Below are 27,843 nucleotides of genomic sequence, written 5' to 3'. Positions count from 1 at the left end.
TGAAGGCAGGGTAGTCTGTGTGCTGTGTTGGGGGGCTCTGCCCTGTGGGGGGCAGGGGACCCACCCCTCCTAAGCAGCCTCCACACCCACAGTCCCTCCCCACACCTACCCACACACTGACTCGCATCACCCCACATCCCTCTACACGCACCCACTTGCCCCCACCTTACTTTCCACCCCCTCCTGCAAACCCCACATCCCCCCATCACACACCCACCATGTGATAAGGAAACCAAAAGCAAACATTAAAATATATAGATATTCAAGATTTATTTATTGTGATGCTAGACAGACTGGTAGGCTTCCAAATTACTTTAACATTGTAAATATAGCAATAAAACATTGCCCATCTGATCAATCCCTCTCTCTCTCTTTTGTTCTAATTGTGGAAGAATGTGGATTTTAGTGTATTTTAAAAAGTGAATTTGGGATGCTGCTTAAGCAGTTTAGCTAACACAAGGGGTAGTGTCCCCAGATACTAATTACCTAGGCCCTAGAAGCTCCTGAGGACTAATAGCCCTGAGCTGCTGGCCAGGGCAGGTTTTTATACTGCTGGGGCCAGCACAGATGCCCCCCTGGCTGCAGATCTGGGAGGAGCCAGGCAGGGTTATTTTGCCCCAAGTGCCATTATTTGCTCCACAACAAAGTGCATGCCTGGGCACTTGCACTGAGGCAAAAAGCCCCAGCTCTAATTTGCACTGCTTCTATTTGAGCTGCTACAAGCACATGTGCTTGCATGTGTGCACACACCCTTATTCTCTATCTTGTATCACAACTGACATGCCGCCTGTGTAGTCTCAGTATTTATCAATGGTGGAAACACATTTACCTTATTAGAGAGAGAGACAACTGTTTCTGCACAAGTTGTTTGCACTCTGTGCTTCCAAAAGTTCAGAGTTCATGGACACATAATCCTTGACAGCCCCAAATTTATTCCACCCTTTCACACTCCTTCACTTTACCTGGTACAATTACAAGATGAGTTACAGTACCAAATGCCCTTAGCATCAGATCTTTGTTTCATAGTTTTTCCCCTTCCCTGTAATCTCTATCACCTATGTTTTAGGAAAGAATGCTTGATCAGATTTTACTATTTTTCTTTTACATTTTATTACCTGTCTTGTTTTCCTTGTCCTTGCTTTGTTCATGAGTATGCACCGTTTATGAGTAGTTGCATACACAGTAGTGTCCCTGATCAGCTTTTTGGTGATGCTGACTACACAGTTGCTAGCCTGTTACTACTGCACAGTAGCATCGCATCTTGCTTCATGCCATGCAATGCTACTGCACAGCAGTAACAAGCTACTGCAGTAATAATAAGCTACTGCACAGTCAGCATCTTGTTTAGACATGGCTGATGTGAACATCCTCCTGTACCAAAAGTTACAGAATGTTTTCATTCAAGATATTTCAGAGCCTTGTTTTTCTGTCTGGTCATATTTGTTTTAATTAAAGTTTTGAGAGTGAAGGGGTCAGGCTATTTTTCACCATCTGGCACTTACTTGTAGCTGATATGATTGTCCTTGATCAGGAATCAGGTTGACATGAGTCCCCCCTGCTAATTATATAAGGGATTTTTTTATTAATACCTTGAATATTCTTACCAATTTGGGAGGGGGATTTTCATATCCATTTTCTTTTCTTCTGGGTTGTGTAACAGATCAACATATACCTAGAACTTTTCAGATAACAGTGACTTCTTTGCCTGTTTAAGTAACCAGTTTCATATCTCATTTTAAATTCAGGTAGACAGTGATATCCTAAAGGGGGCATAACTCAAATAGTTAAAGCAGGGGTGTCAAAGATGCAGCCCACAGAGCTCTATCATCTGACCCCTGGTACTGCCTGAGGGTCTTGAAAGGACCCACATGCAGCATGTAGCACGTGCTTGATGGCCTTGTGAGCCATATGCAATACCTGCTCCGGCTGCTCTGGGACCATACTGCATAAAACATGCACTCCAATACACATCTGCTCCACACCAGATCCAGCACGCATCCTGGAGTGACCAGACCAAGCCTTATGACTTCCATGTACAGCACAGTCCCAGACCTGCTGCTTTGGGGCATGAGCTGGATTTGCCATGGAGTGGACAGGAATTGGAGCAGGCACTGCACGCAGGACAGTCCTGGAGCAGCCAGAGAGGGCACAATGTTCAGTGTAGTCCTAGAGTGGCTGGGCCAGGACCATGCCGCATGCAGCACCTGCTCCAGCTGCTCTGGGGCCATGCTGCATGTGGTACCTGCTCTGGCCATTCCTTGACATGCACTGGATCCATCACTGAGTGGATGTGGGTGCCACATGCAGCACGGTTCCCAAGCAGTTAGTCCAGGACACACACTGCATGCGGCACCTGCTCCAATCACTCCAGAACATCCTCTGGATGTGGTATGCAGGTCTGGCTTGTGGTCCCTGTTTGCTCTGCAGACTGGCCCCATGGGGCCAGGTGAGTTTGACACTGGATTAAAAGATATCCTCCATTTTTTTGTCATGACTTAAGAGACCAAGCTAGTACAAGCAGATGTTATTTCTACCTTTATATGCTGTGCCAACGCTAAATCTGGAGCCTTGAGTAATAGAGTCCTCAGAAAAATGTATTCTGACACCGCTAACTGGGGTGGTTTATTGAGTAAGCACAAATGAATGTTGGTTACTCTTTTGTGCTCTTCCATACCATGCCTTGCAATCAAGGTAAGGAAATAATTTGTCACCAAGGTTTTATCTTCTGAGGTAGACGATTGATGGCTGTTTTCCTCAAGGCTACACTGAGATAGCAAATCCAGGTTTTCTAGTATATTTATGTGGAATGGCCTTCCTCCTTCGCAAGTGAAAAATGAATAAGAGCAGGAATTAACTGAAAAAAGAATTAGGCCCATAATTTTAAATGGTGATTTTTGGCTGTGAGTAGTAGCCAGTTTAGGCATCAATCAGCTCCTGAACAGTAATGCTGAGAGAAGAATGAATGCATGGGTAACCAATCCCCTGCCACAGGCAAGGGGAAGTTTATTCTGGTGAGGTGCCACTCTTTTATAATAATGATGAAAATAGGAGGTGTGCTAACAGAATAATTTCCCTCACCCGTCTTCTTTCTATTACAGACACTTTCAAACATGCCGGAAAATCCTATCACTGGCATTTAAACAGATCCGAGGTTTCCTTCAGATTCTTCTTTCTGTAGTCATTCTTCTCCACACCCCCCCATGAGTCTCTCCCTCAAGCTGAGAGCACCACAGTACTGTTAAAAGCGTATGCTTTTGATCTCTGTGCAAATAAATGAGCTGAAACAAATAAAACTCAGTTCACAAGAGACTTCCAAGACATCTGGTGGAGTTATTTTTCTGAGTAATTAGACCAAGTGGTGGTGCAATTCCCAAATGAAAACTACCTTCTTGCTTGATATCCAGTTATTTTTCATAGCCGTCAAGATGGCAATAAGTCCCACTTCTCTCCCCTGCACGTGACTCAAACTCTATTGATTACCAGTCTTTCTAAACTGGAACAATCAGACCTTCAAGATAGGCTTGTTTGCAGCTCAAGTCTCTTTATTTTCCTTACACTTTGAGGGCCCTATTCATCTTCTGTGGAAGTTAGCACATTCTGGCATTGATTAGAGTAAGACTTGGCTCTTATCCTCTTTCTTTTTCTTCCTAGTAACTTACTGTAGGTCTCCTCAATATGACCTCTATGAAGCAGGCAGCAGAGTATAAAGGAATAGGAGTCAGTTGCTTGCTCTGAAGTCAATACAGTGTTCCTGATTGAAGGAATATTATATCGAGGACTAAAAACTATCCAAAAGCTCATCAGAACTTAGCACTGATAATTTGTTCCCACAGCATTATTACTATGATTACATTGAAAGTAGCTTGGAATACATGGCAGGAAAGAACCAAGTAGGAAACAGATGTGGATGAAAGCAGGATTTCACAGGAAATTTTTCTCTTTTAAAACTATTTTGCTTCAGATTGACATTCTTGTCAGTTTCATCACAAATGCCATTGAATGTCAAATTCTACTGAGCAGCAGCAGGGGACTGTCCGCATCCCTGGCCTGGGAAACACTGATTAAGAATCCAACCTTGCCTTAGATTCAGTGAAAATTCATTAGACCTGAGATGTCTTAAGCAAAACATAGGCACAGACAGAAGTTACATTTGTTGCATGATCGGTCCCCTTAAAGCATTCTATAGCTGTGCCATGACACATGTACATGGCTGCAGAGTGCTTTAAAAGCAGCCAATCACGCAAGAAATTAACTCTGTTTAAATGAGGGATCAGATGAAAGTGCTCCATTTTGGAGTGCCTTAGGGCAGTGTTTCTCAACCTGTAGGTCACAACTCAAAAGTGGGTTGCAAGTATATTTCTAAGAGTTGTGAGCCTGTGCCACAGAAACACATGAAAGCATGGGCTTCCCCTTACAGACTGGAAGCAGTCCAGCCTGTAAGGGGAAACCCACATTTCTGCAGTGTTCCAGCCTGCAAGCGGCTGCTGGGAGTTTGGCCAGCACACAGCCAGGCAGGGCTGTGGGAGCAGCCCCAGCAGCCGGATGAAGGTAAGTGTATGAGGAGCAGGGGTGTTAGAGGGTCAGGGCCTGGAGACTGTGGGGGTGGGGGAGGATGCATGAGTCATGCATATGTGGTGGGGGGGAGAGGGAAGGCAAGTGCCTGCTAGCATTGGGGAAAAAGTGGTCGGGCACCTAGGCTGCAGCAGGGCAGGGGGCAGCAGGACTGTGGGTCGTGCACCAGCATGGCCGGGGGTGTGGTTTGGGACAAGCCACTTATCTTGGCAAATGGGCCCCAGTAGGAAGAATGTTGAGAACCACTGTCCTAGGGAATTTCTGTTCCCTGGGATTAATTGGTCATGCAATCAGTGCTGTCTGCAGGAAAGGACAGGGGAGAGACGAAGAGGACCAGGCTGAAGGCTAGGGTTTTCCCAGCTTGAGCTAGGTGGGGGGTGGAGAAGGCGGGGACTGGAGCCTCTTACCCTCTAGCTCAGGTGAGGCAAACCACAGCCTACAGCTTGCTCCGCTCCTCTCCCCTCCCCAACCCCCCCTTCGTGCAGACAGCACCAGGGCTGGGTGGGGTGGGGCTGGGTTCCTTGGATGCAGCCAGGCTCTATCTTCCTCCCCACAACTCCCCCCTCAACCCAACAGGTGACTGTGTGCTGGGTTGGGGGTGGGGAGGGAGGTGTGCTCTAATTCATGGCTAGATAGACACCTTGCCGGGGTCGTTTGACCCCAGCATCGTTTCCTGCCCATGGCAGGGGGTCGGAATTGATGATCTGCTCAGGTCCCCTCCAACCCTACCAACCAACTACAATGCAATACGTAAAGCACCATTAGTTAGAGCAGGGGCCTGCACATCTGTCAGAGCCTATATTGGCAAAAGAGAAAACAGCAGCTGCAACAAAAACAACAAAATCTCACCAGAAGTTTCATCTACTCTCTCATCCACCACATGGTCCTTCTGATGAACCCATTCACTGTTGCACTTGAAATAGATCTGGGTGGCAGGGCTGGCCTTGCAATACAGATTCACAGGCTTGTTCTTTACAATGTAGGCTTCTTCAGGTTCAATAAGAAAATGGGGTAAAGGCTCTGGAGGATCAGATGGAAAGGTTTCTGGAAGTTCATGGAAAAAATCATCATCTGTAACACAGAAACATAAGGGGGAAAGAAAAAGGTCAGCAAATCACAGCAACTGAAATTCTGGTTGTCAGAGACTGGGTGTTTCTACAAAGCTCAAGAAAGAAGGTGAGTTTTTTTCAAATGAAAAGTTACAACAGAAACATCATTGGTTTGGAGCTTAAATACGTAGTTGTTTTTGATTTAGAAGGTGTTTCAAGCCTTAAACAAGTATTTATACTTACTCATGTGCAAGGTATAAGTTTATAAATGCTTTCTTATCAGTGGCAAGCATAATGATAAAAAACAATATTAATGCATGGAGGTGTCACTTTTTGAATCTCAGTATAAAATTATGTTACATTTGAGACTTCAAGGTTAAAATTTTCAAAAGACAAACTGCAAGATCTTTCCTATACAGTTTTGCAGCTAAATCAAGTTTATGCACATAGCTTAAAAAGCTACTTGGTGGATATAGAGCCTTTTATCTCTCAGTCATCAGTTTGAGACTGACTCAGATTAATTAAGTCTCCTGTCCACACCTCTTCCATTCAGCTTTTCATTTCTCTGGGAACTTTAACAAGGATGCCAATACTCTCTCATATCCAAAAGCAGACATACACATGGTGCTCAAAAAGTAAGTGAATTGATACCACAAATGCATTTCACAGATCACACAATACCTATGAAATGTCAAACACTTCTGGTGAATACTTTTATGGATTAAGAAAAGAGGTTTAGTTTTCTCCAGTCCTGTCAAGACTTTTTACCAGGCCTAAATTCACTAAAACACCTCTATTAAAACAAAACATAAAATAAAACAGGAAAAAACAGTCCAATTAACTGGTAGCTTCCTCCATAAAGCCCCTTTTGATGGGCTTCATTCCTCTTCCCCTCTTACAGTAGAAATTAAGACTGGAAAATGCCAGTTCCCAGGAGAACAGTCTTCTTCCCATCAACTGTGACTACTCCTGTCCACATGCAGGACTATTCAAGATGCTCACAGTGACAAAGGAATGAGGGAGCAGTAACTATTGACAAATTCATCAGCAAGAAGCTGACAGTCCTGAAGGCCTTATTCAACCTCCTCTTTTCTGCCTCTGAAGCAGTTATCATTATACACCGTGACGGACGTTGGTGATGATCAATAAAGAACCATGGAATATCAAACTAAAAATACTGTGGAAGGCTAGCTATCTTCTCTTTGTCAGTCTTCATGAAGATTAAATGTCAGACAGCTCCCCACCTATACTCTAGGTATACCTATATTTTCTATGTCCAGAATTACAAAGGGTTTAAAAGCCTTTCCTTCTTGCCGATGCTGCCACAGCAAGAGAAGAAAAAACAATGAAAGATGAAAGAAACTGGAGAAATGGATAATGTGGTACCTATCTACATAGCCATAGAGTTGCACTATACATTTTTATTAGGGATGAGAACACCTGTCAGAATGCAAAGTTCTGTGAACCTCTTGAACTTTTTATGAACATCACAAACATAGCATGAGTTTGCAAAACTTTTTTTCTTAATTCTAAATCCATTTTTTCCCTGTAACAATGTTTCAGTTTAAAAACAAAAATGTCTCTGATTCACCACTGCATTACTCCATTACTGTTAATGTAGTTGGACATACATAACAGTGGTATAATGCCCCAGTGTTTTTCTAGCAAAAGGAAAGGCTGATATTTAAAAACAAGGACAGAAGAACTCCATTCCCTTCCTGAACCAATCAGCAAAAACAAATATTCTGGACACAGTATGAAAACCAGATTTAGTTTTCATTAGACTTTTTTTTCATCTTTCATCTTCCATTTTTCTTGGTTCTTCTGTATTTGTTTTCACTGTAATCACCTTGTACTTAATTTTTAATGCTCTTTCCATCTTCCACATTAGATTTTCTTCTGTTTCCCTTTTTCCCCAAGGTGCGATGTGAAACTTTGAGTCAAAGTTTGGAATTCACAGTGACCAAGTGTATTTAAGCCAAGAGTAATTTGTCTACCCCTAATATTCATCTACCCATAATACACAAGCCCTGTCTCCACATATATATACGTAGAACAGAGACATTAGAGATGAATCATTTCCCCAGAATTGCCATAGGATGTATCTTTTTCTTCTGGTCATTTAATTGTAAATCAGCAAGCAGACAGATGGAAACTAACAACACACACATGTTTCATAATTAAACAAGTATTGCTTCACTAATTTCTGGTGACTGGAAGAACAAATGTATTTATTTTCACTGATGCATCTCAGAACATTATTGAAAACAATGTTTATACTGTTTGAACAATTTGCTAAATCTTATCAAAGTTATAACTCCAAAAGACAGGGGAGTCAGAAAACTTGGGTGGAAGAAAAAATATTTCCTTCATTATTGCCTAAAGTCTGATTGATCAGTCTCAAGAACATGTTTTGGATTCTCTACTGAGTGTAAACAATTATAATGTATGAGTATTATCTTTATTTTCAAGCGCATTTTGTAATACAGTTTTTGGGTTTTTTTTTTTACAAGCACAGCCTCTATCTTTGATCCTTTGAAAATGGGGAAGGGCTTGCTATGCACACCCATTTAGAAGCCTTACATGCTGCAGTTTTCTTATTTAGCCATATTAAATGATAGAATTCCTTTCTACTGTTATATGTTAAAGAAAGGTGCATCAAATCCAATTTTATTTTCTCATTATGCTTCCTGCATTTTATACATAAGCAGATAAAGGATTCCTATAGCAGCTCCAGTATATACTAAGATTCTGGCTTTTTCTAAAATATCTGTATCTTTAGGGAAAAAAAGAAAAGACAGATATGAGCTGGCTTTCTATATAAGAGCATCTTTATTCACTTCCTGGTCTCAATGTTTTGTTATTATCATCATCATTGAGTAAGTTAATATTCTAGGGAACAAAAACTTAAGAGGAACATCTACAATACAAGCATGATTGGATTCTCCTATATTTGACGAAGGTAAATAATGATATTGCAAAGCCAGCCTCATCTCCATCAACATTCAGGTCTCTAATCCATGCATCTGCTACACACTGCTAAAAAGTAATAGGTAGCCTTATCAGGCTGTCTGAATCAGAGCTGGAATTCAGTTAATGCTTCCTGGGTTCCAACAGTGATTAGATCTGGTGCTGCATGAAAACAAACCATTGTTCCGCTCTTTCCCAGACAGACAAATTAAGACAAGCCCTACATAGATACATGGGAAAAACTACTCAGGTTACAATATGGCAGTCCATAACACAGTTAAAGCACAGTCTGGTCTTGCAGGATATTGTGGACCAAATTTCCAAGATACTGCAGAATCATGCCACAGCTCCCCTAAAATCCTAGAGATTTGGCAGCTCTGTTCCCTGAACAGCAATGGTGTAAAGAGCAGGACTGGCTGTTGTGTTATTGGTGGTGGCAAAGAGCAAAATGCCAGCTGAAATGGTGCTATTTTTGTGTACTCTTCAGCCCCAAAGGTGGTGCCCAAGGCTGCCGCTTTTGTTGCTTCCCCTCAGCTATGCTACTGTTTTGACACCACTTTATGTTGGGATCTGATGCAAACTTGGAAAAGTAATTATCTGGTTCACAAAATCTGTAAGTTTGAGCCACCACAAGTTGACACTTAAGAGTAGCTCTACTCACTCTCCAAGCTATGGCTGGCAGTTGTACTGGGCTCCTAGCAAGTAAACAGACATTCACTTTTGATTCTAGAAATGCAGCCACGTGCCTGCAGTGGAACAGACCAGAAGCTGGAGGATGCTAAAGCATGTTTCCCTGCTCAGCTACAGTAGATAGCTTGAGCCAAGGTTAGCCTGCCCACTCTGCAAGGGGAGGTTTGCAGTGGAGGTGCAAAGCATCCTGGGATGCTCAGGGACTGTGAGTTCATTTTAATCTGGAGAGGATCTGGGACAGGTCAATGGATTTAACCTAAATAAGTTAATTCTGATACTACATCCATCCAGGTTTATCTTAAAGTGGTTTCAATCTTTTTGAAAGTGGTTTATGTGCACTGAACTTCTGTTGTGTCACAGATTTGAACCAGTTTCTGATCACTCATACTGGTTTCTGTGTAATTTTTGTTCCTAGCCTTAAGGTTAGGAAGGAGGAGAAAAGGAGCTCAAAGCAGGAGGAGAAAAACTCCTTTGAGGCAGATGCAATGTGGACCCAAATAAATAAAAGTCTGATGAGGCTGCATCTGTGGAAAAATAGGAATATTCAAAAAGAAAATTAAAACAAAAAATTTAAAATATGTATTTTGGTAAAAGTTTCATTTCCATTTTGAGTGTTTTTCATTCACTTATAAAAATAAAGATTCAAAGCAAAAAAGTTACCTCAAAGCAGGTAATTTTGGCAAAATAGACAATTTTCTGAAATATTTTCACACTGATGGAATTGTTTTTTTTAATTTGAATTTTTCTGAAAGAAAGTTGTTTCCAACACAGTTTTTATGAATGGGCCTAGTCAGAACACAGTTCACCCCTAAATCTACAATAAGACAAAACTGTTTTAATCATCTTGGAGACTACTTTGGCTCCAGGTCTTCCGATATGGTTGTTGTTATCATTTGAATATTCTATAAAACACTGTGTGCATCTCTGAGGGTGCACACAGACACTGGGGAGGTTAGATTACATTCAAAATAGCCACTCAATCTAACTTACTTCACACCTTACATTAGTTAAGTTAATCTAAGTGCAAACTATACAGAAATTTAGGCCAGTTAGAATGGTCTAAAAATGGCTGACTCAATCTAAGTTAACCCTACCTATGAGATACACCTAACTTAGGTCAGGTCGGCCAATTTTTAGACTGATATAACTGTCCTGAACTTCTGCATAGTTCCCAGTGCAATCCCAGGGTGGGGAAACCCAACTGCTGGCCCCAGCTCCTAGGCTGTGCTTTTCTTACCCTCTCCCTGGCACACAGCTAATTTTAGCCCCTCACTACAAGATGGACCATCCTTCCCAACAACTGGCAATGCATTAGGGGTGTATGCGGGTGCATGTGCACTCCCTGAGATTAGTGGTGCAGCCCCTGAGAAAAGTGCTGCCAATGCCTATGGGCAGTTGCCACTCACCACCCTCCCCTCCCCACCACCACCGACACTGGCATGGCTACCTGCAGGAACTCCCTGTTCAGCCCACTCCTGCCATCACCACTGACATGGCTGCCTGTGGGAGCTCCTCCCTGGCCACCACTACACCCCCTACTACTGTTTGTGGGTGGTTGCCATGCTCCCCCAGCCTCTGGAAGAACGTGTCATTCATGCTCCCGACCGTGGACCAGCCAGCTCCCCCCCGCCCAGTCTGCCAACCTCCACCCATCCTATAAGCTACTCCTGGTGTGACATTTACTGGCTTTTGTGGGATAAGGGGGTTATTTGGCTGGGAGAGGGTGGCTAAAAATAGCCTCTGATCCCTTGGGGTAAGGAGACAGCCCCCCACCCCCCAGGTGAGCCTCAAAGACCCCACTGGCTGTGCCTGCCCCACAGTCCTTCTCACAGACCCTGCCTGCTACCTTATCCCATGATTCTGCTCCCCACCCCCTCTCTAGCTTGCTTGCTGCCAAACCCACCCCTATCACCTGCTGGGAGGCTGCTTGTCCCCCGATTCCTCCCTTCCTGATTCACCTTAGACCAGGTAGCCTTAGATGAATTTAACATTCCCCTGACCTCCCTGAATGTCTGTACATACCCTGAAGGTATGAAGGGCTGTAAACTTTGCCTAGTGCTTTGACTTGAACCTTCCAAAAGTCCACCACTGACTTTTTGAAAACTTGTACCTCATGAAAATGCAAAGAAGAAGCAAGCTTTGTATAATCTCTTATTTTACTTCAATGCCAGGAAAATTAAACATTTGACAATAGTATATAAAAATATATCCCTTAAAAATGTATATTCTTGACTTTCCCTTATGGTCTCAGTCTCCCATGTAATCATAGAATAGAAAATGAGGGTTGGAAGAGACCTCAGAAGGTCATCCAATCCAACCCTCTGCTCAATGCAAGACCATCCCCAACTACAGCATCCCAGCCAAGGCTTAAGACCCTAGCTGGGTCTTAAAAACCCCCAAGGATGGAGATTCCACAACCTCTCTGGGTAACCTATTCCAGTGTTTTACTACCCTCCTAGGGAGAAAGTTCTTTGTAATATCCTAAACTTCCCTTGCTCCTATTTGAGACCATTGTTCTGTCATCTGCCACCATTGAGAACAGTCTAGCTCCATCCTGTTTTGTACCCCACTGTTAGGTAGTTTGAAGGCTGCTATTAAGTCTCTTCTCAGCTTTCTCTTCTCTATACTATGTAAACTCCAGTTTCCTCAGCCTCTCCTCAGAAGTCATGGGCCCCAGCCCTCTCACCATTTTCATTGCCCTCTGCTGGACTCTCTTCAATTTGTCTACATCCTTTTTGGAGTGGGGGGCCCAAACTCAGCACAGTACTCCAGATGTGGCTTCATCAGTGCTAAATAGAGGAGAATAATCACTTCCCTTGACCTGCTGGCACCACTCCTACCAATGCAACCCAGTATGCCGGTAGCCTTCTTGGCAGCAAGGGCACGCTGTTGGCTCATATTCAGCTTATTGTCCACTGTAACCCCCAGGTTCTTTTTTGCAGAGCTGCTGTCCAGCCAGTCAGCCCCCAGTCTGTACTGGTGTATGGGATTGTTTTGCCCTAAGTGCTGGACCTTTGCACTTGTTCTTATTGAAATTCATGACAGTTTTTTGGTCCAATCCTTCAACTTGTCTAGGTCTCTCTGTATCCTAACCCTACCCTCCAGCATATCTTTCACTTCCCCCAGCTGCAGACTTTTTGAGGCTACACTCTATGCCTTCTTCCATGTCGTTGATGAAGATATAGAACAAAACCTGCCCCAGGAACAACCATGGGGTACTCCATTTGATACCAGCTGCCAACTAGTAATGTGTCCCGCACTGATAGAAACTCAAATATATAGAGACCCAAGTGCTCTCCCATACAATAACTAACTCTCATTGGAATGCAATATCATCAGGCTGTAAGTTTATTTTTGTAAAATGTCACATTCATTTTTATTTTAATATAATAAAATGCATATCCCAGCTGTTGTTATTGACTGCTCTGTACTACCAAGACAAAGGAACTTCTTAATGAAACCACTAAACTGGTTTTACAAATGCAATTCATTCATGTTAAGAAAGTAAATTTACCAAAGCAATTTTCATCTATAATCTTTAATTCTGAATGCATTCTTTAATAGCTTGAATTTAGAAGTGCTATTTTACCTCCTGCATTCAAGATCCTACAATAGTGCTTTTAAACACTTTGGTCATATCAAAAGCTAATACAAATGAGTGAAACTCAGTCAAAGTCAACAGGGCTGCATTAGTTTACACCAGTTGACAACTTGGCACAGAATGTGTCTGTGTGAATTACATTTTAATCTTTCTTTTCAGTAAAATACCCTTGTTCTAGTCAAGACTTGCTTGCTTTTTAAGAAGTGCTTGTATGCTTTATACCAGGGGTGTCCAACCTCTGGCCCACCAGCCAAATGTAGCTGGGGGAGCCAAGAAATCTGGCCCTCAGGGCTCCGCAGGGGTTGGGAAAATTAGTGGCAGAACTGCCATCTCTCCCTGCTGCCAGAATTCCAAGCCCCATGGGGAGGGACAGAGCTGGACCAGTACCCTTCCCCTGCACAGCCAGATCAGAGCCAGACTACACCACTTTTCCTCCAGGTGGCTAGTTTGGGGCTGGTCTGCACCCCTTTCTGCTCTCTACAGGGCCAGGCCATGCCTCCTTCCCCTGTGTGGCTGGTTTGGAGTCTACTAGCTACCCGTTCTTGCCCTGCCTGCTGGGCTAGGCCATGCCCCCTTCCTCCCGTGAGGCCAAACTGTGATCCTTCCCCCTATGGGAGGGCCAGGCCACACCCCTCCTCCTTCTTCCATCCACCCATGAGGCCAGGCTCTGCCCCTTTCCTTCCACCCGGCCAGGTTGGGGCTGGACCATGCCATGCCCCCTTCCTTTTACAGGGCCAGGACATACCCCCTCCCTCATGTGCCTGGATCAGGGCTGGGCCACACCCACTCCTCCCCAGAAGGGTCGGCCCGAGACCCTTCTACTGCATGGCTGGATTGGGGCCCCACTGGATCCGGCCCATGGAGGAAATGGGCACTGCCCATCTGGCCTGCCAGCCTGAAAGGTTGAGCACTACTGCTTTTATGTTTGTTTGTGAAACTATACATGCTGCAGTAAGAAGTAAGAAAGGAAGATTTTATAATATCTTTTACTTTTTATGGACTAGTATCCCAGCTTTAAGTTATGGCAGGAAAATATTGTACTCTGCACACCAATCTATTCATCCTTAGATCACTAGTTTTATTGCTATATAGCAAACTTTAATTCTCATCAGCACAACATATAACTCACTACATTTCTGAACTGCAAGATTTAAACTATTATTGCTCATATCATAATATATAGGAAAATTATCTCTTTGTCTGAGACCTGAAGCAAGTTCTTCTCAAATGGAATTTACTTCAGAATGATTCAAGAGCAATTTAAAATGAATGGCTGCAAAAGCTAATTCCATTTGCATTTGGATGCCCATCACTCAGTCAGATCATTCATGATGCATTACAACAAAGGCAACTGGAGTTAACGGTATGTATGGGATTTCTGTTTAGTTTATAATATTATGATTAAAAAGCTTTCTAGAGCAACAAGTCTTATTTACTGTGAAATTAACAGCAGGTGTTTGCTCCATAAGATAACTTTATCAGGGTGGGGGGTAATGGTTTGTTTTACAGTGTGTACATTTTCTGCAAGGGAAAATTACTCACTTGCAATTCCTTTGGTTGTAGTCCTTTCTTCCAGCTTATCAAGGACAATATAATATTATGGTGCCACCAAATGGGAAGCAAAGAGGCAAAGAATTTGTCTATCAATTAGTGTACACACAATGTAATTTGCACCCACTGCAGTGCCCCTTTACATTGAAGAACAGAGTCAGTTTCTGTATAGATGAGAATTAGGCCTTACAAAGTGAGAAAGGAATGCAGCAGAAGTGCAGAAAGAGAGATGTCTTCCCAGAAGGAATCAGGTGAGGAGAGGACTTTGCTAAAGGAAATACCAGTGAGAAATGTTCCTTTTGTTTCTTAGTGTTCTCCCATCCTACCCTTTGGGACACATCATGGGCAAAAAGTGGATACACTGAGCTGTGCTGTGACTAACATAGGATGTTGCCTCTTGACAGCATGGTGATCATGTGCTGAGAAAGTACACAGTGGCCTTTCATGCCTTGGAAGTCAAAGTTACCACCCAAGGAACCCAGGAATTTATTAAATCTATAACAGCAATATTTATGTCATCTAGGTGGAGTAGGCAGGAGAGGGGGCTGCTATCTGATTCCTAGAGGACGGGTATAATGCAGTCTATTACTTGTCATGATGTGACAGTTGTCTGGCAGCTCATAAAACAGACACTTACTGAAACTTTCTAAACTCTTGAAACCAAGGCAGTAAAATTTTAAACTCACATTCATTCGAACATGCAGGAAACTAAGTTTCCTTTCCTATAGTCAATATCCTGAATTCTTTCATCTCTCAGGCAGATGTCAGTAAAAGAATGCCCTTAAAATATAGCAGTTTGAGGGGAGTTCCCTAGAGATCTATGAAGGGGACCTGTGAACGCCTAGAAAATGAGGGACAAAGCCACTGAATAAGCAATGATATGGTTCAGGGGTCTCTTTAGCCAAAACTAACTAAAAAACTCAGCACAAGACTGGGAACCAATGCATCCCTTCCACATGACCTCTTGGTAGCTGAAGGGCAATGACCTGGATACCTCTGAAAACTCCTGAAGGCAATCTAAGGTATCAGGCATCAGACACATTCTGGCATTGATAACTCTCATAGAGTCTCACCAAGCAACAGGGTTGTCAATCTGCCAGAAAAATGCAGACTTATGTAGTTACAAGGGCTACACTTGAAAGCAGAGGTCCTCATGCAGACACCTTCAGAATGCTTTAAGTGGAAGATGCGTATTGGGAGCTAGGTCAACAAGCGTGTAAGGGGAAGCAGTTTCCAGGGATGACCCAGTGACAGGGTTGTTAATACCAAAGTCTAAGGGCATCCAAGGAAACACTATACTTGCTCCTGCAGTAGCTCCACAACATTACATAGGACTGAGAGCCTGAGCTCAAAAGTAAGACTTACAACTTGCAGAAGCAAAACTTGGTGGTCCCAGTTTTCAGCAGATCTGCTTCCATGCTGGGAAAATGAGGCTCCATTCTCCAGGCATTATATTTCACACGCATTTCACACTGTATAAGATTCAAGGTGATAGATGATTGGACTTACTGCTTCATTTCAATAACTCAAAGAGCCAGATCACATTCTCACCTGTACCAGTTACTATTGGCATAGCTCTGATTTGACTCTTCAGTTTTTTATGCCTGATTTATATCAGTATAAGAGAGAGGATAAACAGTTCTAGATGAAGAAGAAAAAAGTCTTTAGAAATTATTTTATACAACCTAATTGTATAGGGCAAAAAAAAGCAATATAGGTTTTATTAATGCTCAGAGACCATGTAATATTGCCATACTTAATTAATAAGTAGGAATAAAGGCAAGATTTTTCTCCCACTGTGGCCAAATGGAGTTGTCATTAGTGAGATCAGGAACAAAAGCAGAAACAACAGTAACCTTTCTAAAAGATCCTCACAGACATCTGAGAGGGAGAGATTTCTCAGCCTAAGCTAATGGTAATGCAAGACAGATTTGCTGTCATACATGTGGAAACAAATATGTAAATTAAGCAGATGTGCTGACAGATTTAACTGCTGGCTTAAGACAAATTACACGAGACATGATGCTGTGGCCCACACAAACAAGAGATGGAACGGACAGGCCTAACTCTACATGTTAGTACTTTATTCAGCTTAGGTAAATACTAACATGTAATGCAGCTGCATATGAAGGAAGGAAAATCTATTCTGTACTACAGTAGGGGAATCAGCTGCTCATTTAGGCAGTGGATGAAGAATAGTTTTTAATCTTTGTGGGGCATCTAAAGGAGTTAACCGAAACTTTTCTTTTTGGTATAGTTGCCTTACAAATATCAAACAGTGGAGTCAGATCACTAATGAATCTAAGGGAGAGGCTGGCAACCTATAGTTCACAGACCAGATCCAGCTCACAGAGAGCTTGGATCTGCCCTACAAAGGCCCGAGTTGGGCAAGGAATAAAGAAGCTGCATTAAAAGTAGTCACTTAAAAGCCTCCTGTTCTACATGCTTGACACAGAATTTGCCATTCCTTGTTAACGCTTGACATGACTTTTGGCAGCACTTGGAAGCAGAGTAGGGCACTAACAAAGAAGGGACTGGAGCAACAGAGGACTGGCAGCAGGGGTAGGGAATTGGTAGCTAGCAGGGGCTGAGTCCCCTGGGGTAGCAGGGGTGGGTGATTGGCAGCTAGCAAATGCCCAGCCCACTGATCTAAAATGTTGCCTACCCCTGATCTGCGTGATTTACACCAGCTGATCCCAGGTATCTGAGGATTTCAATATCCAAAATATTTTGGGGTGTTCTGTTTTTTAAAATATAAATGGGATGACTTCCAAGACACAATGTATATTCTGATTTTTCACTGTATTCCATTCTCTGTAGTTATTTATCAGAAGAGGAGGAAGTAAGTATAAAATAATGCTGAACAGAATTCTCTGCTTACTCACATCTTAAGTCATATTTTCTTCCACTTTTCATAAGTATAAAAGGACTAATCAAGTTGTAAGGCAGTAGGTTATAGTCACAATTAAACTTTTAACTCAGGATTATGTGTTGAACGTGTGATTGACTTGCTCTGAATAGAACTTAACTGGAGTCTACCTTCACAGAGCTGCTGTGTAGGTTAACACTGAGTAAGGTTATCAAAAGTACAGTATGTGGAAAAAAGCAACAAAGCTCGAGCTAACTAGAACAAATTGTGGTGAAATTCTCTTCTAATTATTACAGTGCTATAGATTACTTTCCATTGACCTGTCACCTCTTTGTCCTTCTTTAGCACTAATAAAATATTTAAGTTTGGAAAGAAAAAAGAGAAAGTGGGTCACAAATTGTGTCTGAAACTTTATCTCCCTTGTTGTCTCATGCACAAAACACATAAAACAACATACAAGTATTTAGTTTACGAGACACACGCACACCCTTCCATTAGAAAACTGACACCATTCAAGTTAGATGCAGTTGTGCCAGAACTATTTAGTTCTATTTCATTAATATTTTTGTTCTTTCCCCTTAAAAATACTGCATATCTGATTAGGAGGAAAGAATACATACAATAAAGTGTATGAACAGTAATAGGATTTTAGGGTCCCAGCATGGGATTTCCACCTTTATGGGAAGCTTTTAAAACTTAGTTGTATTTTTCCACTGAAGACCTTGAAGAAGCTACAGGATGGCATGGGATTCATTCTTTACCACCTGCAAAGCAAAGTTTAATTTGAAACATTTCTGCCCCAGTTGCCATTAGCAGTCATAATGGTTGACACAGGGTCAAAAAATTATTAAACCTCCAAGGAGCATCATTTCCTTTCCAGTGTTAGGCGTCACTTTTCTTTGACACATTAGTCCTGAAGCAGCTTCAGGCTCTTGACCCTTCCTTTAACCCTGATAACTAATTAAAGATGGACAAGGCTTAAGCTAAAATAGTTTTTGTTAAACCTATTCATTCTAAAGTCCCCTTCAGGCACACTTTGTCACTTAGAATGCAGACTCCCATATTTACATGAAGAAGAAAGTAGGTGCCTGTTATTATAAATACAAAAAATCTCTTTTAACAAGACCTATCTTAACCTTTGGGGTTAGAAGGTAGGATGCATTTTATAACATACAAAATATACTCTCAACATGCACTGGAAACAGATTTCTTAGGCATATTCCAAAGAAAACAACTCAGGCAGAACTTGAGGACAATTAACTCAGTCTGTACTTTTAAAAATTCAGATCCATGTTTTTCATCTCAGTGCTGTATCAACAAAACAAATGTGTTACACTGAGTAACACCAGAAAACAAAGGAGTGATCTTGGCCTTTTACACAATTTTCCAAGGCACACCCACAGAGTAGAAGCAGTGCAGAAGTTTGAACTATATTCTTCATGTAGTCTGGGTGCACCCAGGGGTGTGCTCTGTCTGCCAGTGGAAGGGATGGGGTGGTCAGGCAAGAGTGCTGTGAGGGGGGCCTGCCAGCTCAGAGCAGCCCTCTTTCTTCTCTATAGAGCTCAGGCCAAGACAAAGAGCTTAACTATATACAAACGGATTGCTACAATAAATAAATATGAATAAGAAACATTACATTTTATAGTAAAATTAGTCTGCAACACTATATACAATAACCTGCAATCAATAATATATTGCACCACTTCGAGGGACTGCAAAAACATAAACCAGGTGATTCACAGCATATGCAGTAATTAACCCCCCTGCACAGAATAAACATTAACACTTTGGAACAGGTAAGTCAAGGCATCAACACAATAAACACATATGAGCATCAACTTAAATAAAACCAGGGAAGTTGAGGTAGCAATACCATAGACATATACAGGCAACAATACAGGTAAGTTCTGATAATAGGCAATAAACATATATAGGCAATAAAGACAGCTAAACCCATAAAAACTCCCTTAAGGAGTATCCATAACTATATTACCTTCTACAGTACAAAACAACAACAATCACAAAATATGGGGGTGCACTGGGCACCCTACAGGGTGTTCCCTGGAGCCCCTCTCCTTTGAGGACAATGGAGGAGGGTGGAGGCTGCAGACCCTCCTCCCCCAAGCCCATCTCCCCTGCAGGACCCACTTCCCCAGCAACTCATGCTTCTGCTCTGAAGCAGCCAAGGCTTATTCCCAGGTGGCCAGTTTTATGAGGGCCTCTCTCCAGCAGTGCCTCTGGCTCCTCTCAATGGCCTGGTGCCCCACACTGGGCACCCAGGGCGCTCCCATGGGAGCCGAGCCCTTAGTGGCTCTGGTTCCCCAGCCACACACTAGGGGTCCTTCCCTTTCCCGGGCCCCGCTCTGGACACGGGGACTCTTTTAGTTTAATGTGGAGCCATACTGCGGGTCTCTGGCTATTCAGCCTAGAGACGGGGCTAATTTGAGCAGCCTCGAGCTGCTCCCATTGCCAGCTCTCTGTGCACCAACCTGCGCACTGAGTGGAAACTGAGCAGCCTTGAGCTGCTCCCAGGGCCAACTCTCCGTGTGCCAACCTGTGCACTGTGTGGGGGCTGAGCAGCCTCGAGCTGCTCCCAGGGCCAGCAATCTGTGCACTGATCCATGCATGGCTTCCCGCTTGCTGGGTTCACAGGCTTAAGCCACCTCGAGTGGCCTGATCACTATGTGCCGCTCCACGCGCCATTGAGGCTCAGGCAGGGTCCCAAGGATGGTCGTCTCTACAGCTCCTCTCTCCTCACCGTGGCTCTCTCCTCCCAGTGTGCCAAGCATGCGCTCCTTTTATACGCTTCAGGGGCTCCACCCCCTGGCAGGGCGCAGTCTTGGACCAGATGCAGACTGCTCCTTGCCCCCTCCCTATGGGAAAAGAGCGTGACCTTGCTTACTCTGGCTTGCTTCTAATTGGTGGATGGGCTCTACCAATCAGAATTGCAGAATCTCAAGCCTAGAACTCATCCAGAGCTCAAAAGGTAAGTCTGCTACACTTCACATCTGTGCACATGTGGACTTCTGGCACAGTGGTAAAATCATGCCTCACAGCAGAACGTAGTTTGGCATCTCACTATATGGAAGTGCCTGTGGTCAAGAGAAACTGCACACTAAATGAAGTTCCATATTATCCTCCAAGCCAGAGGACGCTTAAATTTATTTGTGTAAATTTAGACACTTTTTTGCTTATGTCTAATTCCATGAGTTTTGTTGCTGTTGATCTGCCAGCATCAACAGCAACAAAACAGTATTAATATTTCAACTAATGGATAGAGTACAGCTTTTAGAGGTATATGTTTTGTCATCTTACTCTGCCAAAAATAAAGATATTTCACCCTGACCCTTAAAAATTCTTCACAGATTCATCAATATATTTCCACTCAGAAAGTTTCTGCAACCCTCAATCTCTGTATTTTTCTGTGTGCAGCCTCATGATAATTTTTTTCCTCATTAATAAAACTGAAGTCTGGAGTGACAGTGTAGATCTTGCTTTTATCTGCTATTTGCAGTGGATAGTGATCTACTTAGGGGAAAAATCAATCAATCCCAGAAAAACTTGGGACACTTCCCTGTGCCCAGAATGCTGTGTCAATGAGACTAGTCTCATAAGACTGAACTTGGATTCATGATCAACGTTCCCTCTAAGAAGCAGTGGTCTGTGAGTGCGCTGCATCGGTCTGTGAGTGCGCTGTGGCGGTCCGGTGTAGGACACTTACTGAAGGGGGCTGAGGGCTGGGGGCTGGAGGCTGGGGGCCAAGAGGCTGGAGCTGGGGGCTGAGGGCCGGAGGCTGGAGCTTGGGGCTGGAGCCAGGAGGCTGGGAGCCAGAAGCTGGGGCTGGAGCCAAGAGGCTGGGGCTGAGAGGCTGGGGGCTGGACCCGGAGACTGGGCACCAAAGGCTGGAGCTGGGGGCTGGTGCAGGCTCCGGCAGCTCCAGGGAACTGCTCCGCTCCCCCGCTTCCCCTATGTCTTCAGGGCCGGGGAATGAAGCAGTTGCTCGGAGCTAGCGGAGCCCATGCCAGCCCACCACCCCAGCCTCCATCCCTGCCTTGCCACATCTCAGGGAGGAGCCACTGTCTGCCCCAAGTGAGGCTCTGCCAGCTCTGGGACACTCCTCCGCTCCCCCACATTGCCTCGGGGAGTGAGGAGTCAGGGTCAGGGAGCAGAGTAGTGTCCTGGACCCAGCGGAGCCTCACTTGGGGCAGGCAGTGGCTCTTCACTGAGATGTGGCAAGGCAGGGATGGAGGCTGGGGTGGGGGGATGGTGCAGTATCCACTGGCTTCAGGACAGTGCTCCACTCCTCAGCCCTGATGCCACGTGCCTCCTCACTCCCCGTGGTGAAGTGGAGGAGTGGAGCAGTTTCCCGGAGCTGGTGGAGCCTGCGCCAGACTCCTGCCCTCACCTCCCCTTGGAGCTTACCTTCAGTTCCTCTCCCGATGAGTGGCCTTGAAAAGGCTGTGCGCAGCCAATCTTTTAGTTGTGTGCGGCTGTGCACACGCACACCTTAGAGGGAACCTTGTTTATGATATCTTTTTATGTATCTTGATATTAGGGAAATCATAATTCAGGAGCCCCTGTACAAAGTGAAGATATGTCTTTACTGGGCAGGGGTCATGTGAAGCCATCAGATACTATGGTGGCTGGGGCTATGTAAATAATGTGATAAATAATCCTCAAACCTATTCTAAATGTGAAAAAGTAAACTAACTCTTGAATTTAGACCCTTCAATATGCAGAAGGCTTAACAAAGAAATCAAGACAAAAAACTGAAGAAATTATTAAGGACACAAAAATCCTGGCCATTTTCTGGCCAATGGGAATATCGCTATTGGACTTCAGTGACATCAGGATTTCAGTCCTAGTACCCAAGTGCACTGTAGACAGCTGCTAATACCACAGGTCAAAATGGTGGATATACAGTTATGCCTTTCCTATGAACAAGTATTATATGGAGACACTAATTCATTATTTTCTTCCTGGGATTTTAATGGCCACCATTATTTGCCCTGCATTGGTTATCTGATCATCCACAGCCAGTTTTTTAAGAACCATAAATTCTTTTGTGATTGATTTATCCTAGAAGTTCAAATTGCATTAGAAATCCATTAGCTAAATTCTAAACAGAATGAGGGGGAATAGTTTCTGCCTGCCAGACTCGTTGGTGGGGGGAGGAATCTTAAAAAATGATAAGTATTTCTTTATTGAATTAGACATCGAGGCACTTAGGCAACTAGATCGAAAGTATGGACTACAGCCTTGAATCAGAAATATGGTTAAGTTATTCTTTATTTAGTTTTACTACCAATTGATTTTGCAACTACAGAAGACCTTTAGGCAGACTTGGAATCAGCCTGTGGCTTTCATTGCAAAAAGGAAGGAGGAGAAGAATGCATCCAACATTTTCATATAAAAACTCCCCAAATCCATAGGGGGAAATGGAAGAAGTGAATGGTGAGAATACATACAATGATCTAAATGACTAACCCAACTTGTGTATTTGAGGAGACATAAATAACTCACCCATTATGCTAATTTGCAGGAGGCATATTCTTTTCTCTCCCAATCCGTTTATATGTTTGAAGAATACAGCTAGTCCATTGATATCAAGACCCTCTCATTTTCCAAAGCTGGAAACAGCAATGGATTGATTTCAGGACTCTCAGTGGGATAGTGCAGTACAATATAGCTCACATGACTTTCAGAAACAATATACATTCATGGAGATATTTCAGAAGTTCATAAAAAGCCTGACATGTAACAGTATTTGGTTACAGATCAAAATTTTCCCCCTACAGTGACTAATGTCATCCACTCCCCCTTGCTAAGTTTTGCTGATTTGTTACACTCAAACTCCATTAAAAAGACTTAAAACTAGGAGAGCAACTTCTGCCAGTGGACTTCTGATTCATGTTTACCCCTCACCCCATGCAAGGGTTCAACTAGAGTTCTTGTACAGCATTCTCTTTTTTATCTCATGTGGGTCTTACATGTAAGCTGGCTCAAAAAGAAGTTGTTGGCATTGATAGGATACAGCCCTGGAAAGAGATGGATTCACGGAATAGTGATATTGTATTTATTTACAAACAGCTCTTCCAATCAATGCAAAATGGCTGCTGACTCCAAATGTAAAACTAAAATAAACAAATTAGAGAGCATATCCTAAGAGCAGAGCTCAAGCAGCTGAGAAAAGCCCCAGCACTTCTGTGTTGAGGAAAGAGAGATGGTATGTACACAATACCTAGTTACTGTAAGGTAAAAAAGGAGGTGTGAATTTACAGTAAGCTTCTTTAGGGTAACTACCAGTGTGTATGCTTTTACTTTCAGATACTAGGTATTTGTGCACATATCATCTTTTCTTCCTAACCATCTTTAACTGAGGAATAAGTCACCATATTTTAGTTTTCATTTATGGTGAGGTAAGAGCAGTTACTCTCTGGCAGCCCCCTTTTTTCTTCATGGTAGGTCATATGTGTGTCCACATTCAGAAACTAAGTCTGGGTTCAGTTCCTGGCTTTGAAACCCACTTAACTGGTCCTTCAGTTCCTCATCCAAACTGGAGTTAAAAATCTTTCCTGTGTCTCCCCTGTTTATTTTTAATTTAAGCTCCTTAGAGTGAGACCATCTGTTGTTATATCTATTGACAATGATGCTGATGACAGAGCCCCAATCTTAGTCAGGGCCTCCAGGCACTGCTTAAACAAAATGCTGCAGCAACAATGCAGTATTAGTACTGTCACATTTACAACATTTGTAACTGCTAGAACTTCAAAGAAAGGGATAAATGAATAAAAAATACTATATTTTATATAGCAGTTTTCATCCAAAAACCTCAACATTCTATAGATGATGGAATGTTGAGACAGAAGTCTGCTTGCACTGAACAAGCTGTAGGAAAAGGTCCCCATACTTTGGATATGTTCATGAACAAATTCATTACCATGAGGTAAAAGAGGGCAAGGATTTACTGTGCATCTGTTCCTCCATAGAAACTACCTATGTACTCATACTTGCCTAATGGCATATAAACATGAAAAAACTTCAGCCCTTAACATGGGGCAGAGCAGGGTGTGGATGGTAGGGTGCTGAAATGGGCCATGCTAAATTCAGATTTGGCCCGAGCTGGAGACAGTGATTCAATTTGTTGATTTGGATCACTGTCCCAATTTGATTCAGCCGAATCTGAAGATTTGACACTGATTCAGAGTGTCAGTGATTGAGACATAGACATGGCTTTAAATGTTTTTTCTATATACCTCGAGGTACCAGGCATGGTTTGTGAACGCTGCAATGGTGGGGCAGATGGAGCATGCCACAGGAGCATTGGGGAGGGGGGGGGGGGTCAGAAGTGGACTGGAAGTACTTTTAGGTCTGCCACTGAGCATATAGGGGTCCCCCCAACACACATCAGTGATCAGTCACAGGGGGACCCTGGGTGCCCCCCCAGATGCAGGAGGCACCAGTTGCTGTGCTGGAAGTGGACTGGAAGTGCTTCTAGTCCGCTTCTGGGTCTGATGCCACGCATGCTGGGGAGCCCCCATGCTCCTGTGGGATGCTTCATCTGCCCCAGCACTGCAGCATTCATGAGCTGCCTGGTGCCTTGAGGTACACAGAAAAAACATTTAAAGCTGTGTCTATGTCCAAGTCATTGAATCTTTCCAAATCTTTCTGAATTGATTTAAAGGGTTCTGATTCAATTCAGAGAGATTAAAGGGTCTCCTGATTAGATTCAGATTTGGAGATTCGGCCACCGAATTGGGCCGAATCTCTGCCGAATTGAATCAGCAACCAAAGCTTTTCACAGCCCTAGTGGACTGTGTGTTCCAACTTGACCTCAGATGTTGCAGATCTGGAGAGCAGAGCTAAGAAGCAGCATTAGGAATAAAGCCAAGAGTCCAGAGCCAGGCACCAGAGTCAAAATACTATGCTAGGAGCCAGAAGGCAGAAGGTCCAAGGCAATGGACAGGGAAGATGGCTAGGCTAGAAACTGGACAGGACACAAGGCTATGGTACAGTGCAGGATAGGACCTGGGGAACAAGCTACAGCAGGTTGTAGGGCAGGAGCTGAAAGTCCAGGATAGAAGCAAGAGCCAGGGCAAAACAGGGAGGCAAGGCCAGAAGTCAATCGTCAGCAGGAGTAGCTGTCCCTTAATGTGAAGATGTCTGTTGGCAATCAGAGACCAAGGAGAGCTGTAAGCTCATGAAGCATAGAGCAGATAATATTTCTGTGGGAATACCTGGTTACATCTTGAAGCTGGGCAATCAGGCACAGCTGGACCAAATCTGGAACCAGGCCAATGCTTAAGCTTAATGCAGACACTTATCACAAACACAGTAGTACAGGATTTTATGTTTTGGGCTCTAATCACTAGGTGAGAGAACCCCCATGTAATCAAAACCAGAGGCAACCCTAAACTCAATGAAAACATGTTTCAGGTTTAGACAATGGCAACAACATAGAGATATTTTATGTCCATTTCACTAGTTGCAACTGAATGCAAGCATGTTAAATGAGAGAGACGGGCTGCTTGAGGAACTTCTAGCAAGACTGTATCTAGCAGCAGGACTCCAGAAAGTCAATCTTATTTGTGCCGAGCTCAGATACTTAGAAAGCATTTGTAGAAGTGTCCAGGGACATATTTCTTATCCAGCTGTAAACTTGCCTCTGCAGATGCATGCATAAATTGTATGCACATACCCAGTTATGCCTCTAGTTGTCTCCACTGTGTCTGCAAATGAGCAATTGTTCACTACTGCATGCCTGAAAATTATAGCCCACATTTTGAAAACACAGTGCTTAGACAAGACAAATTGCCTCGCTTGAGTCTTGATCTGATCCAAACTTCCAGCATAACAATATGCAGAAAGGAATGGGTTACCCTTGTTTTTCTGAACTGTGGACTGGCATGAGAAAAGGCAATGCAGGGACTTAAATGATAAGAAAATAAAAGAAAAATAAATGTAGAAGAGGAATGACAGAGATCTAATTAATTCAAGGATTTGATTAGACTAGTTCTGAAGTGCTCGGTCCTTGTTCATTTTTTTCTTGCTTCCCACTAGGTCAGAGCTAAGCTGCTGCATTACATAAGTACTGAGACAATTTTGTCTTGCTGATTTAAGAATAAATCATGGATATTTTTCTATTATCTCATCAGCAAATTTGATCCAAACTGGTGAGTGAAATCTTACCTGACACATAAAGACTGGATAAATATGCCTGATAAGCAAGAAAAACTCTTTATTTAAAACAATCCACTCGGAGCTAGCCAGCCTGACAGGCTTCTCTCATTTCTTTCCCCTCTTGTTTTCCCATCTTTCTTTTATTCTCCTCTTACTGCCTGTCTTTCTTTACTCAATTCTATTTCCTTTCTCTTCTAGGCTTGTTCTCTTATCTCTTCCTGTTTTTTCTACTTTCTGATTATTTTTACTATCCCCAATTCTCCCCCCCTTTTTTTTTAATTTGTTCTCTTTTGTGCCATCCTCTCCATTCCTTATCATTTGTCTCACAAAAATCTACCTCTGTTTTCCCTTTTCCCTTTGATTTCAGGCATATGCTACTTATTTAGAAATCTTCCTACATTGTGGAAGTGGAATGAAGATATACAACCTATAAAAAGAAAAAGGTAATGATTAGGGATGTGCCCCTACTGCAGTAGCCAACAACTAATATCCTGATTTGCTCTATATGGTTCTGTGACTTTCAAAAATATCAAACAAAAGTCTAATTCTAATCTTACCAGCCACAGCTGCACCAACATAAAATGTTACTGATTCACATAGACTTGATGCTGATTTATACTCAATCCTTTTGGGCAGCTTTTCTGCCAGGTCTTTGGCAAAAACAGCCTTAAACAGCACAGACCTAATGTGAGCTTAGCTGGTCGCATTCAGCAGATACAGGGTAGCAGTGTATAGTAGTATTAAATTGAACATTTGTAAAAGCTCACATGCTTGTGACTGTATAAGTGCTGGACCAGAACTGGCACAACATGGATAACATTAATTATTATCCACTGAAAGTTTTACACCAAAAAAGGTCACTGACAACAGTTTGATTTTACACTCTGAACCACACTTCGCTTTTAAGTGGCAAAAATCACAGCGTACAAGCAAATTAATATCTAAATTAAAACAGCAGCTGTGCATTTGATTTAGTAATTAGCATACACTGTATGCAAGAAACCGCACATGCTTGCTGTTAATACTTAAGGCAAAGGGAGTATTTTTGTTCAATTCCCACCGTACTCTAAGTTGCTGCCAAGACACGTTATAGTGCAGCTGGAACCAGGTACAGTAAGAGCAGAGTGCTCAGTATTTTGCCTCAGGAAGTTGAGCTGTAGCATTCCTATTAATAAACAATCTCTCTGTCAGTTGGGTATGCCCTTTCCCAGTGCATCACTTAATAAAGTATAATATATATTAACAGAACCCTGTCCACACTGAAAGGCACATAGCCAAGTATATAGTTTCATAGTTTCATAGTAGCTAGAGTCGGAAGGGACCTAGGAAGATCATCTAGTCCGACCCCCTGCCTTGGCAGG

General features: G+C 43.0%; 1 protein-coding gene across 1 annotated transcript in view; it reads right to left on the bottom strand.

The window, feature by feature from the left end:
* UNC5C (unc-5 netrin receptor C) overlaps positions 1–27,843 on the bottom strand; it is a 415,055-nt gene that overhangs the window by 163,550 nt on the left and 223,662 nt on the right. The window contains exon 2 of the mRNA XM_019552942.1: positions 5,422–5,643. Coding sequence (XP_019408487.1) covers positions 5,422–5,643 — 222 coding nt within the window. The remainder of the gene's footprint in view (positions 1–5,421; positions 5,644–27,843) is intronic.

The sequence above is a fragment of the Crocodylus porosus genome, unplaced genomic scaffold (assembly GCF_001723895.1).
Source record: "Crocodylus porosus isolate Cpor-Errol unplaced genomic scaffold, CroPor_comp1, whole genome shotgun sequence".
NCBI lineage: Eukaryota > Metazoa > Chordata > Crocodylia > Crocodylidae > Crocodylus > Crocodylus porosus.
The sequence above is the reverse complement of the archived record's forward strand: the minus strand, read 5'-3'. Positions and strand labels throughout refer to the sequence as shown.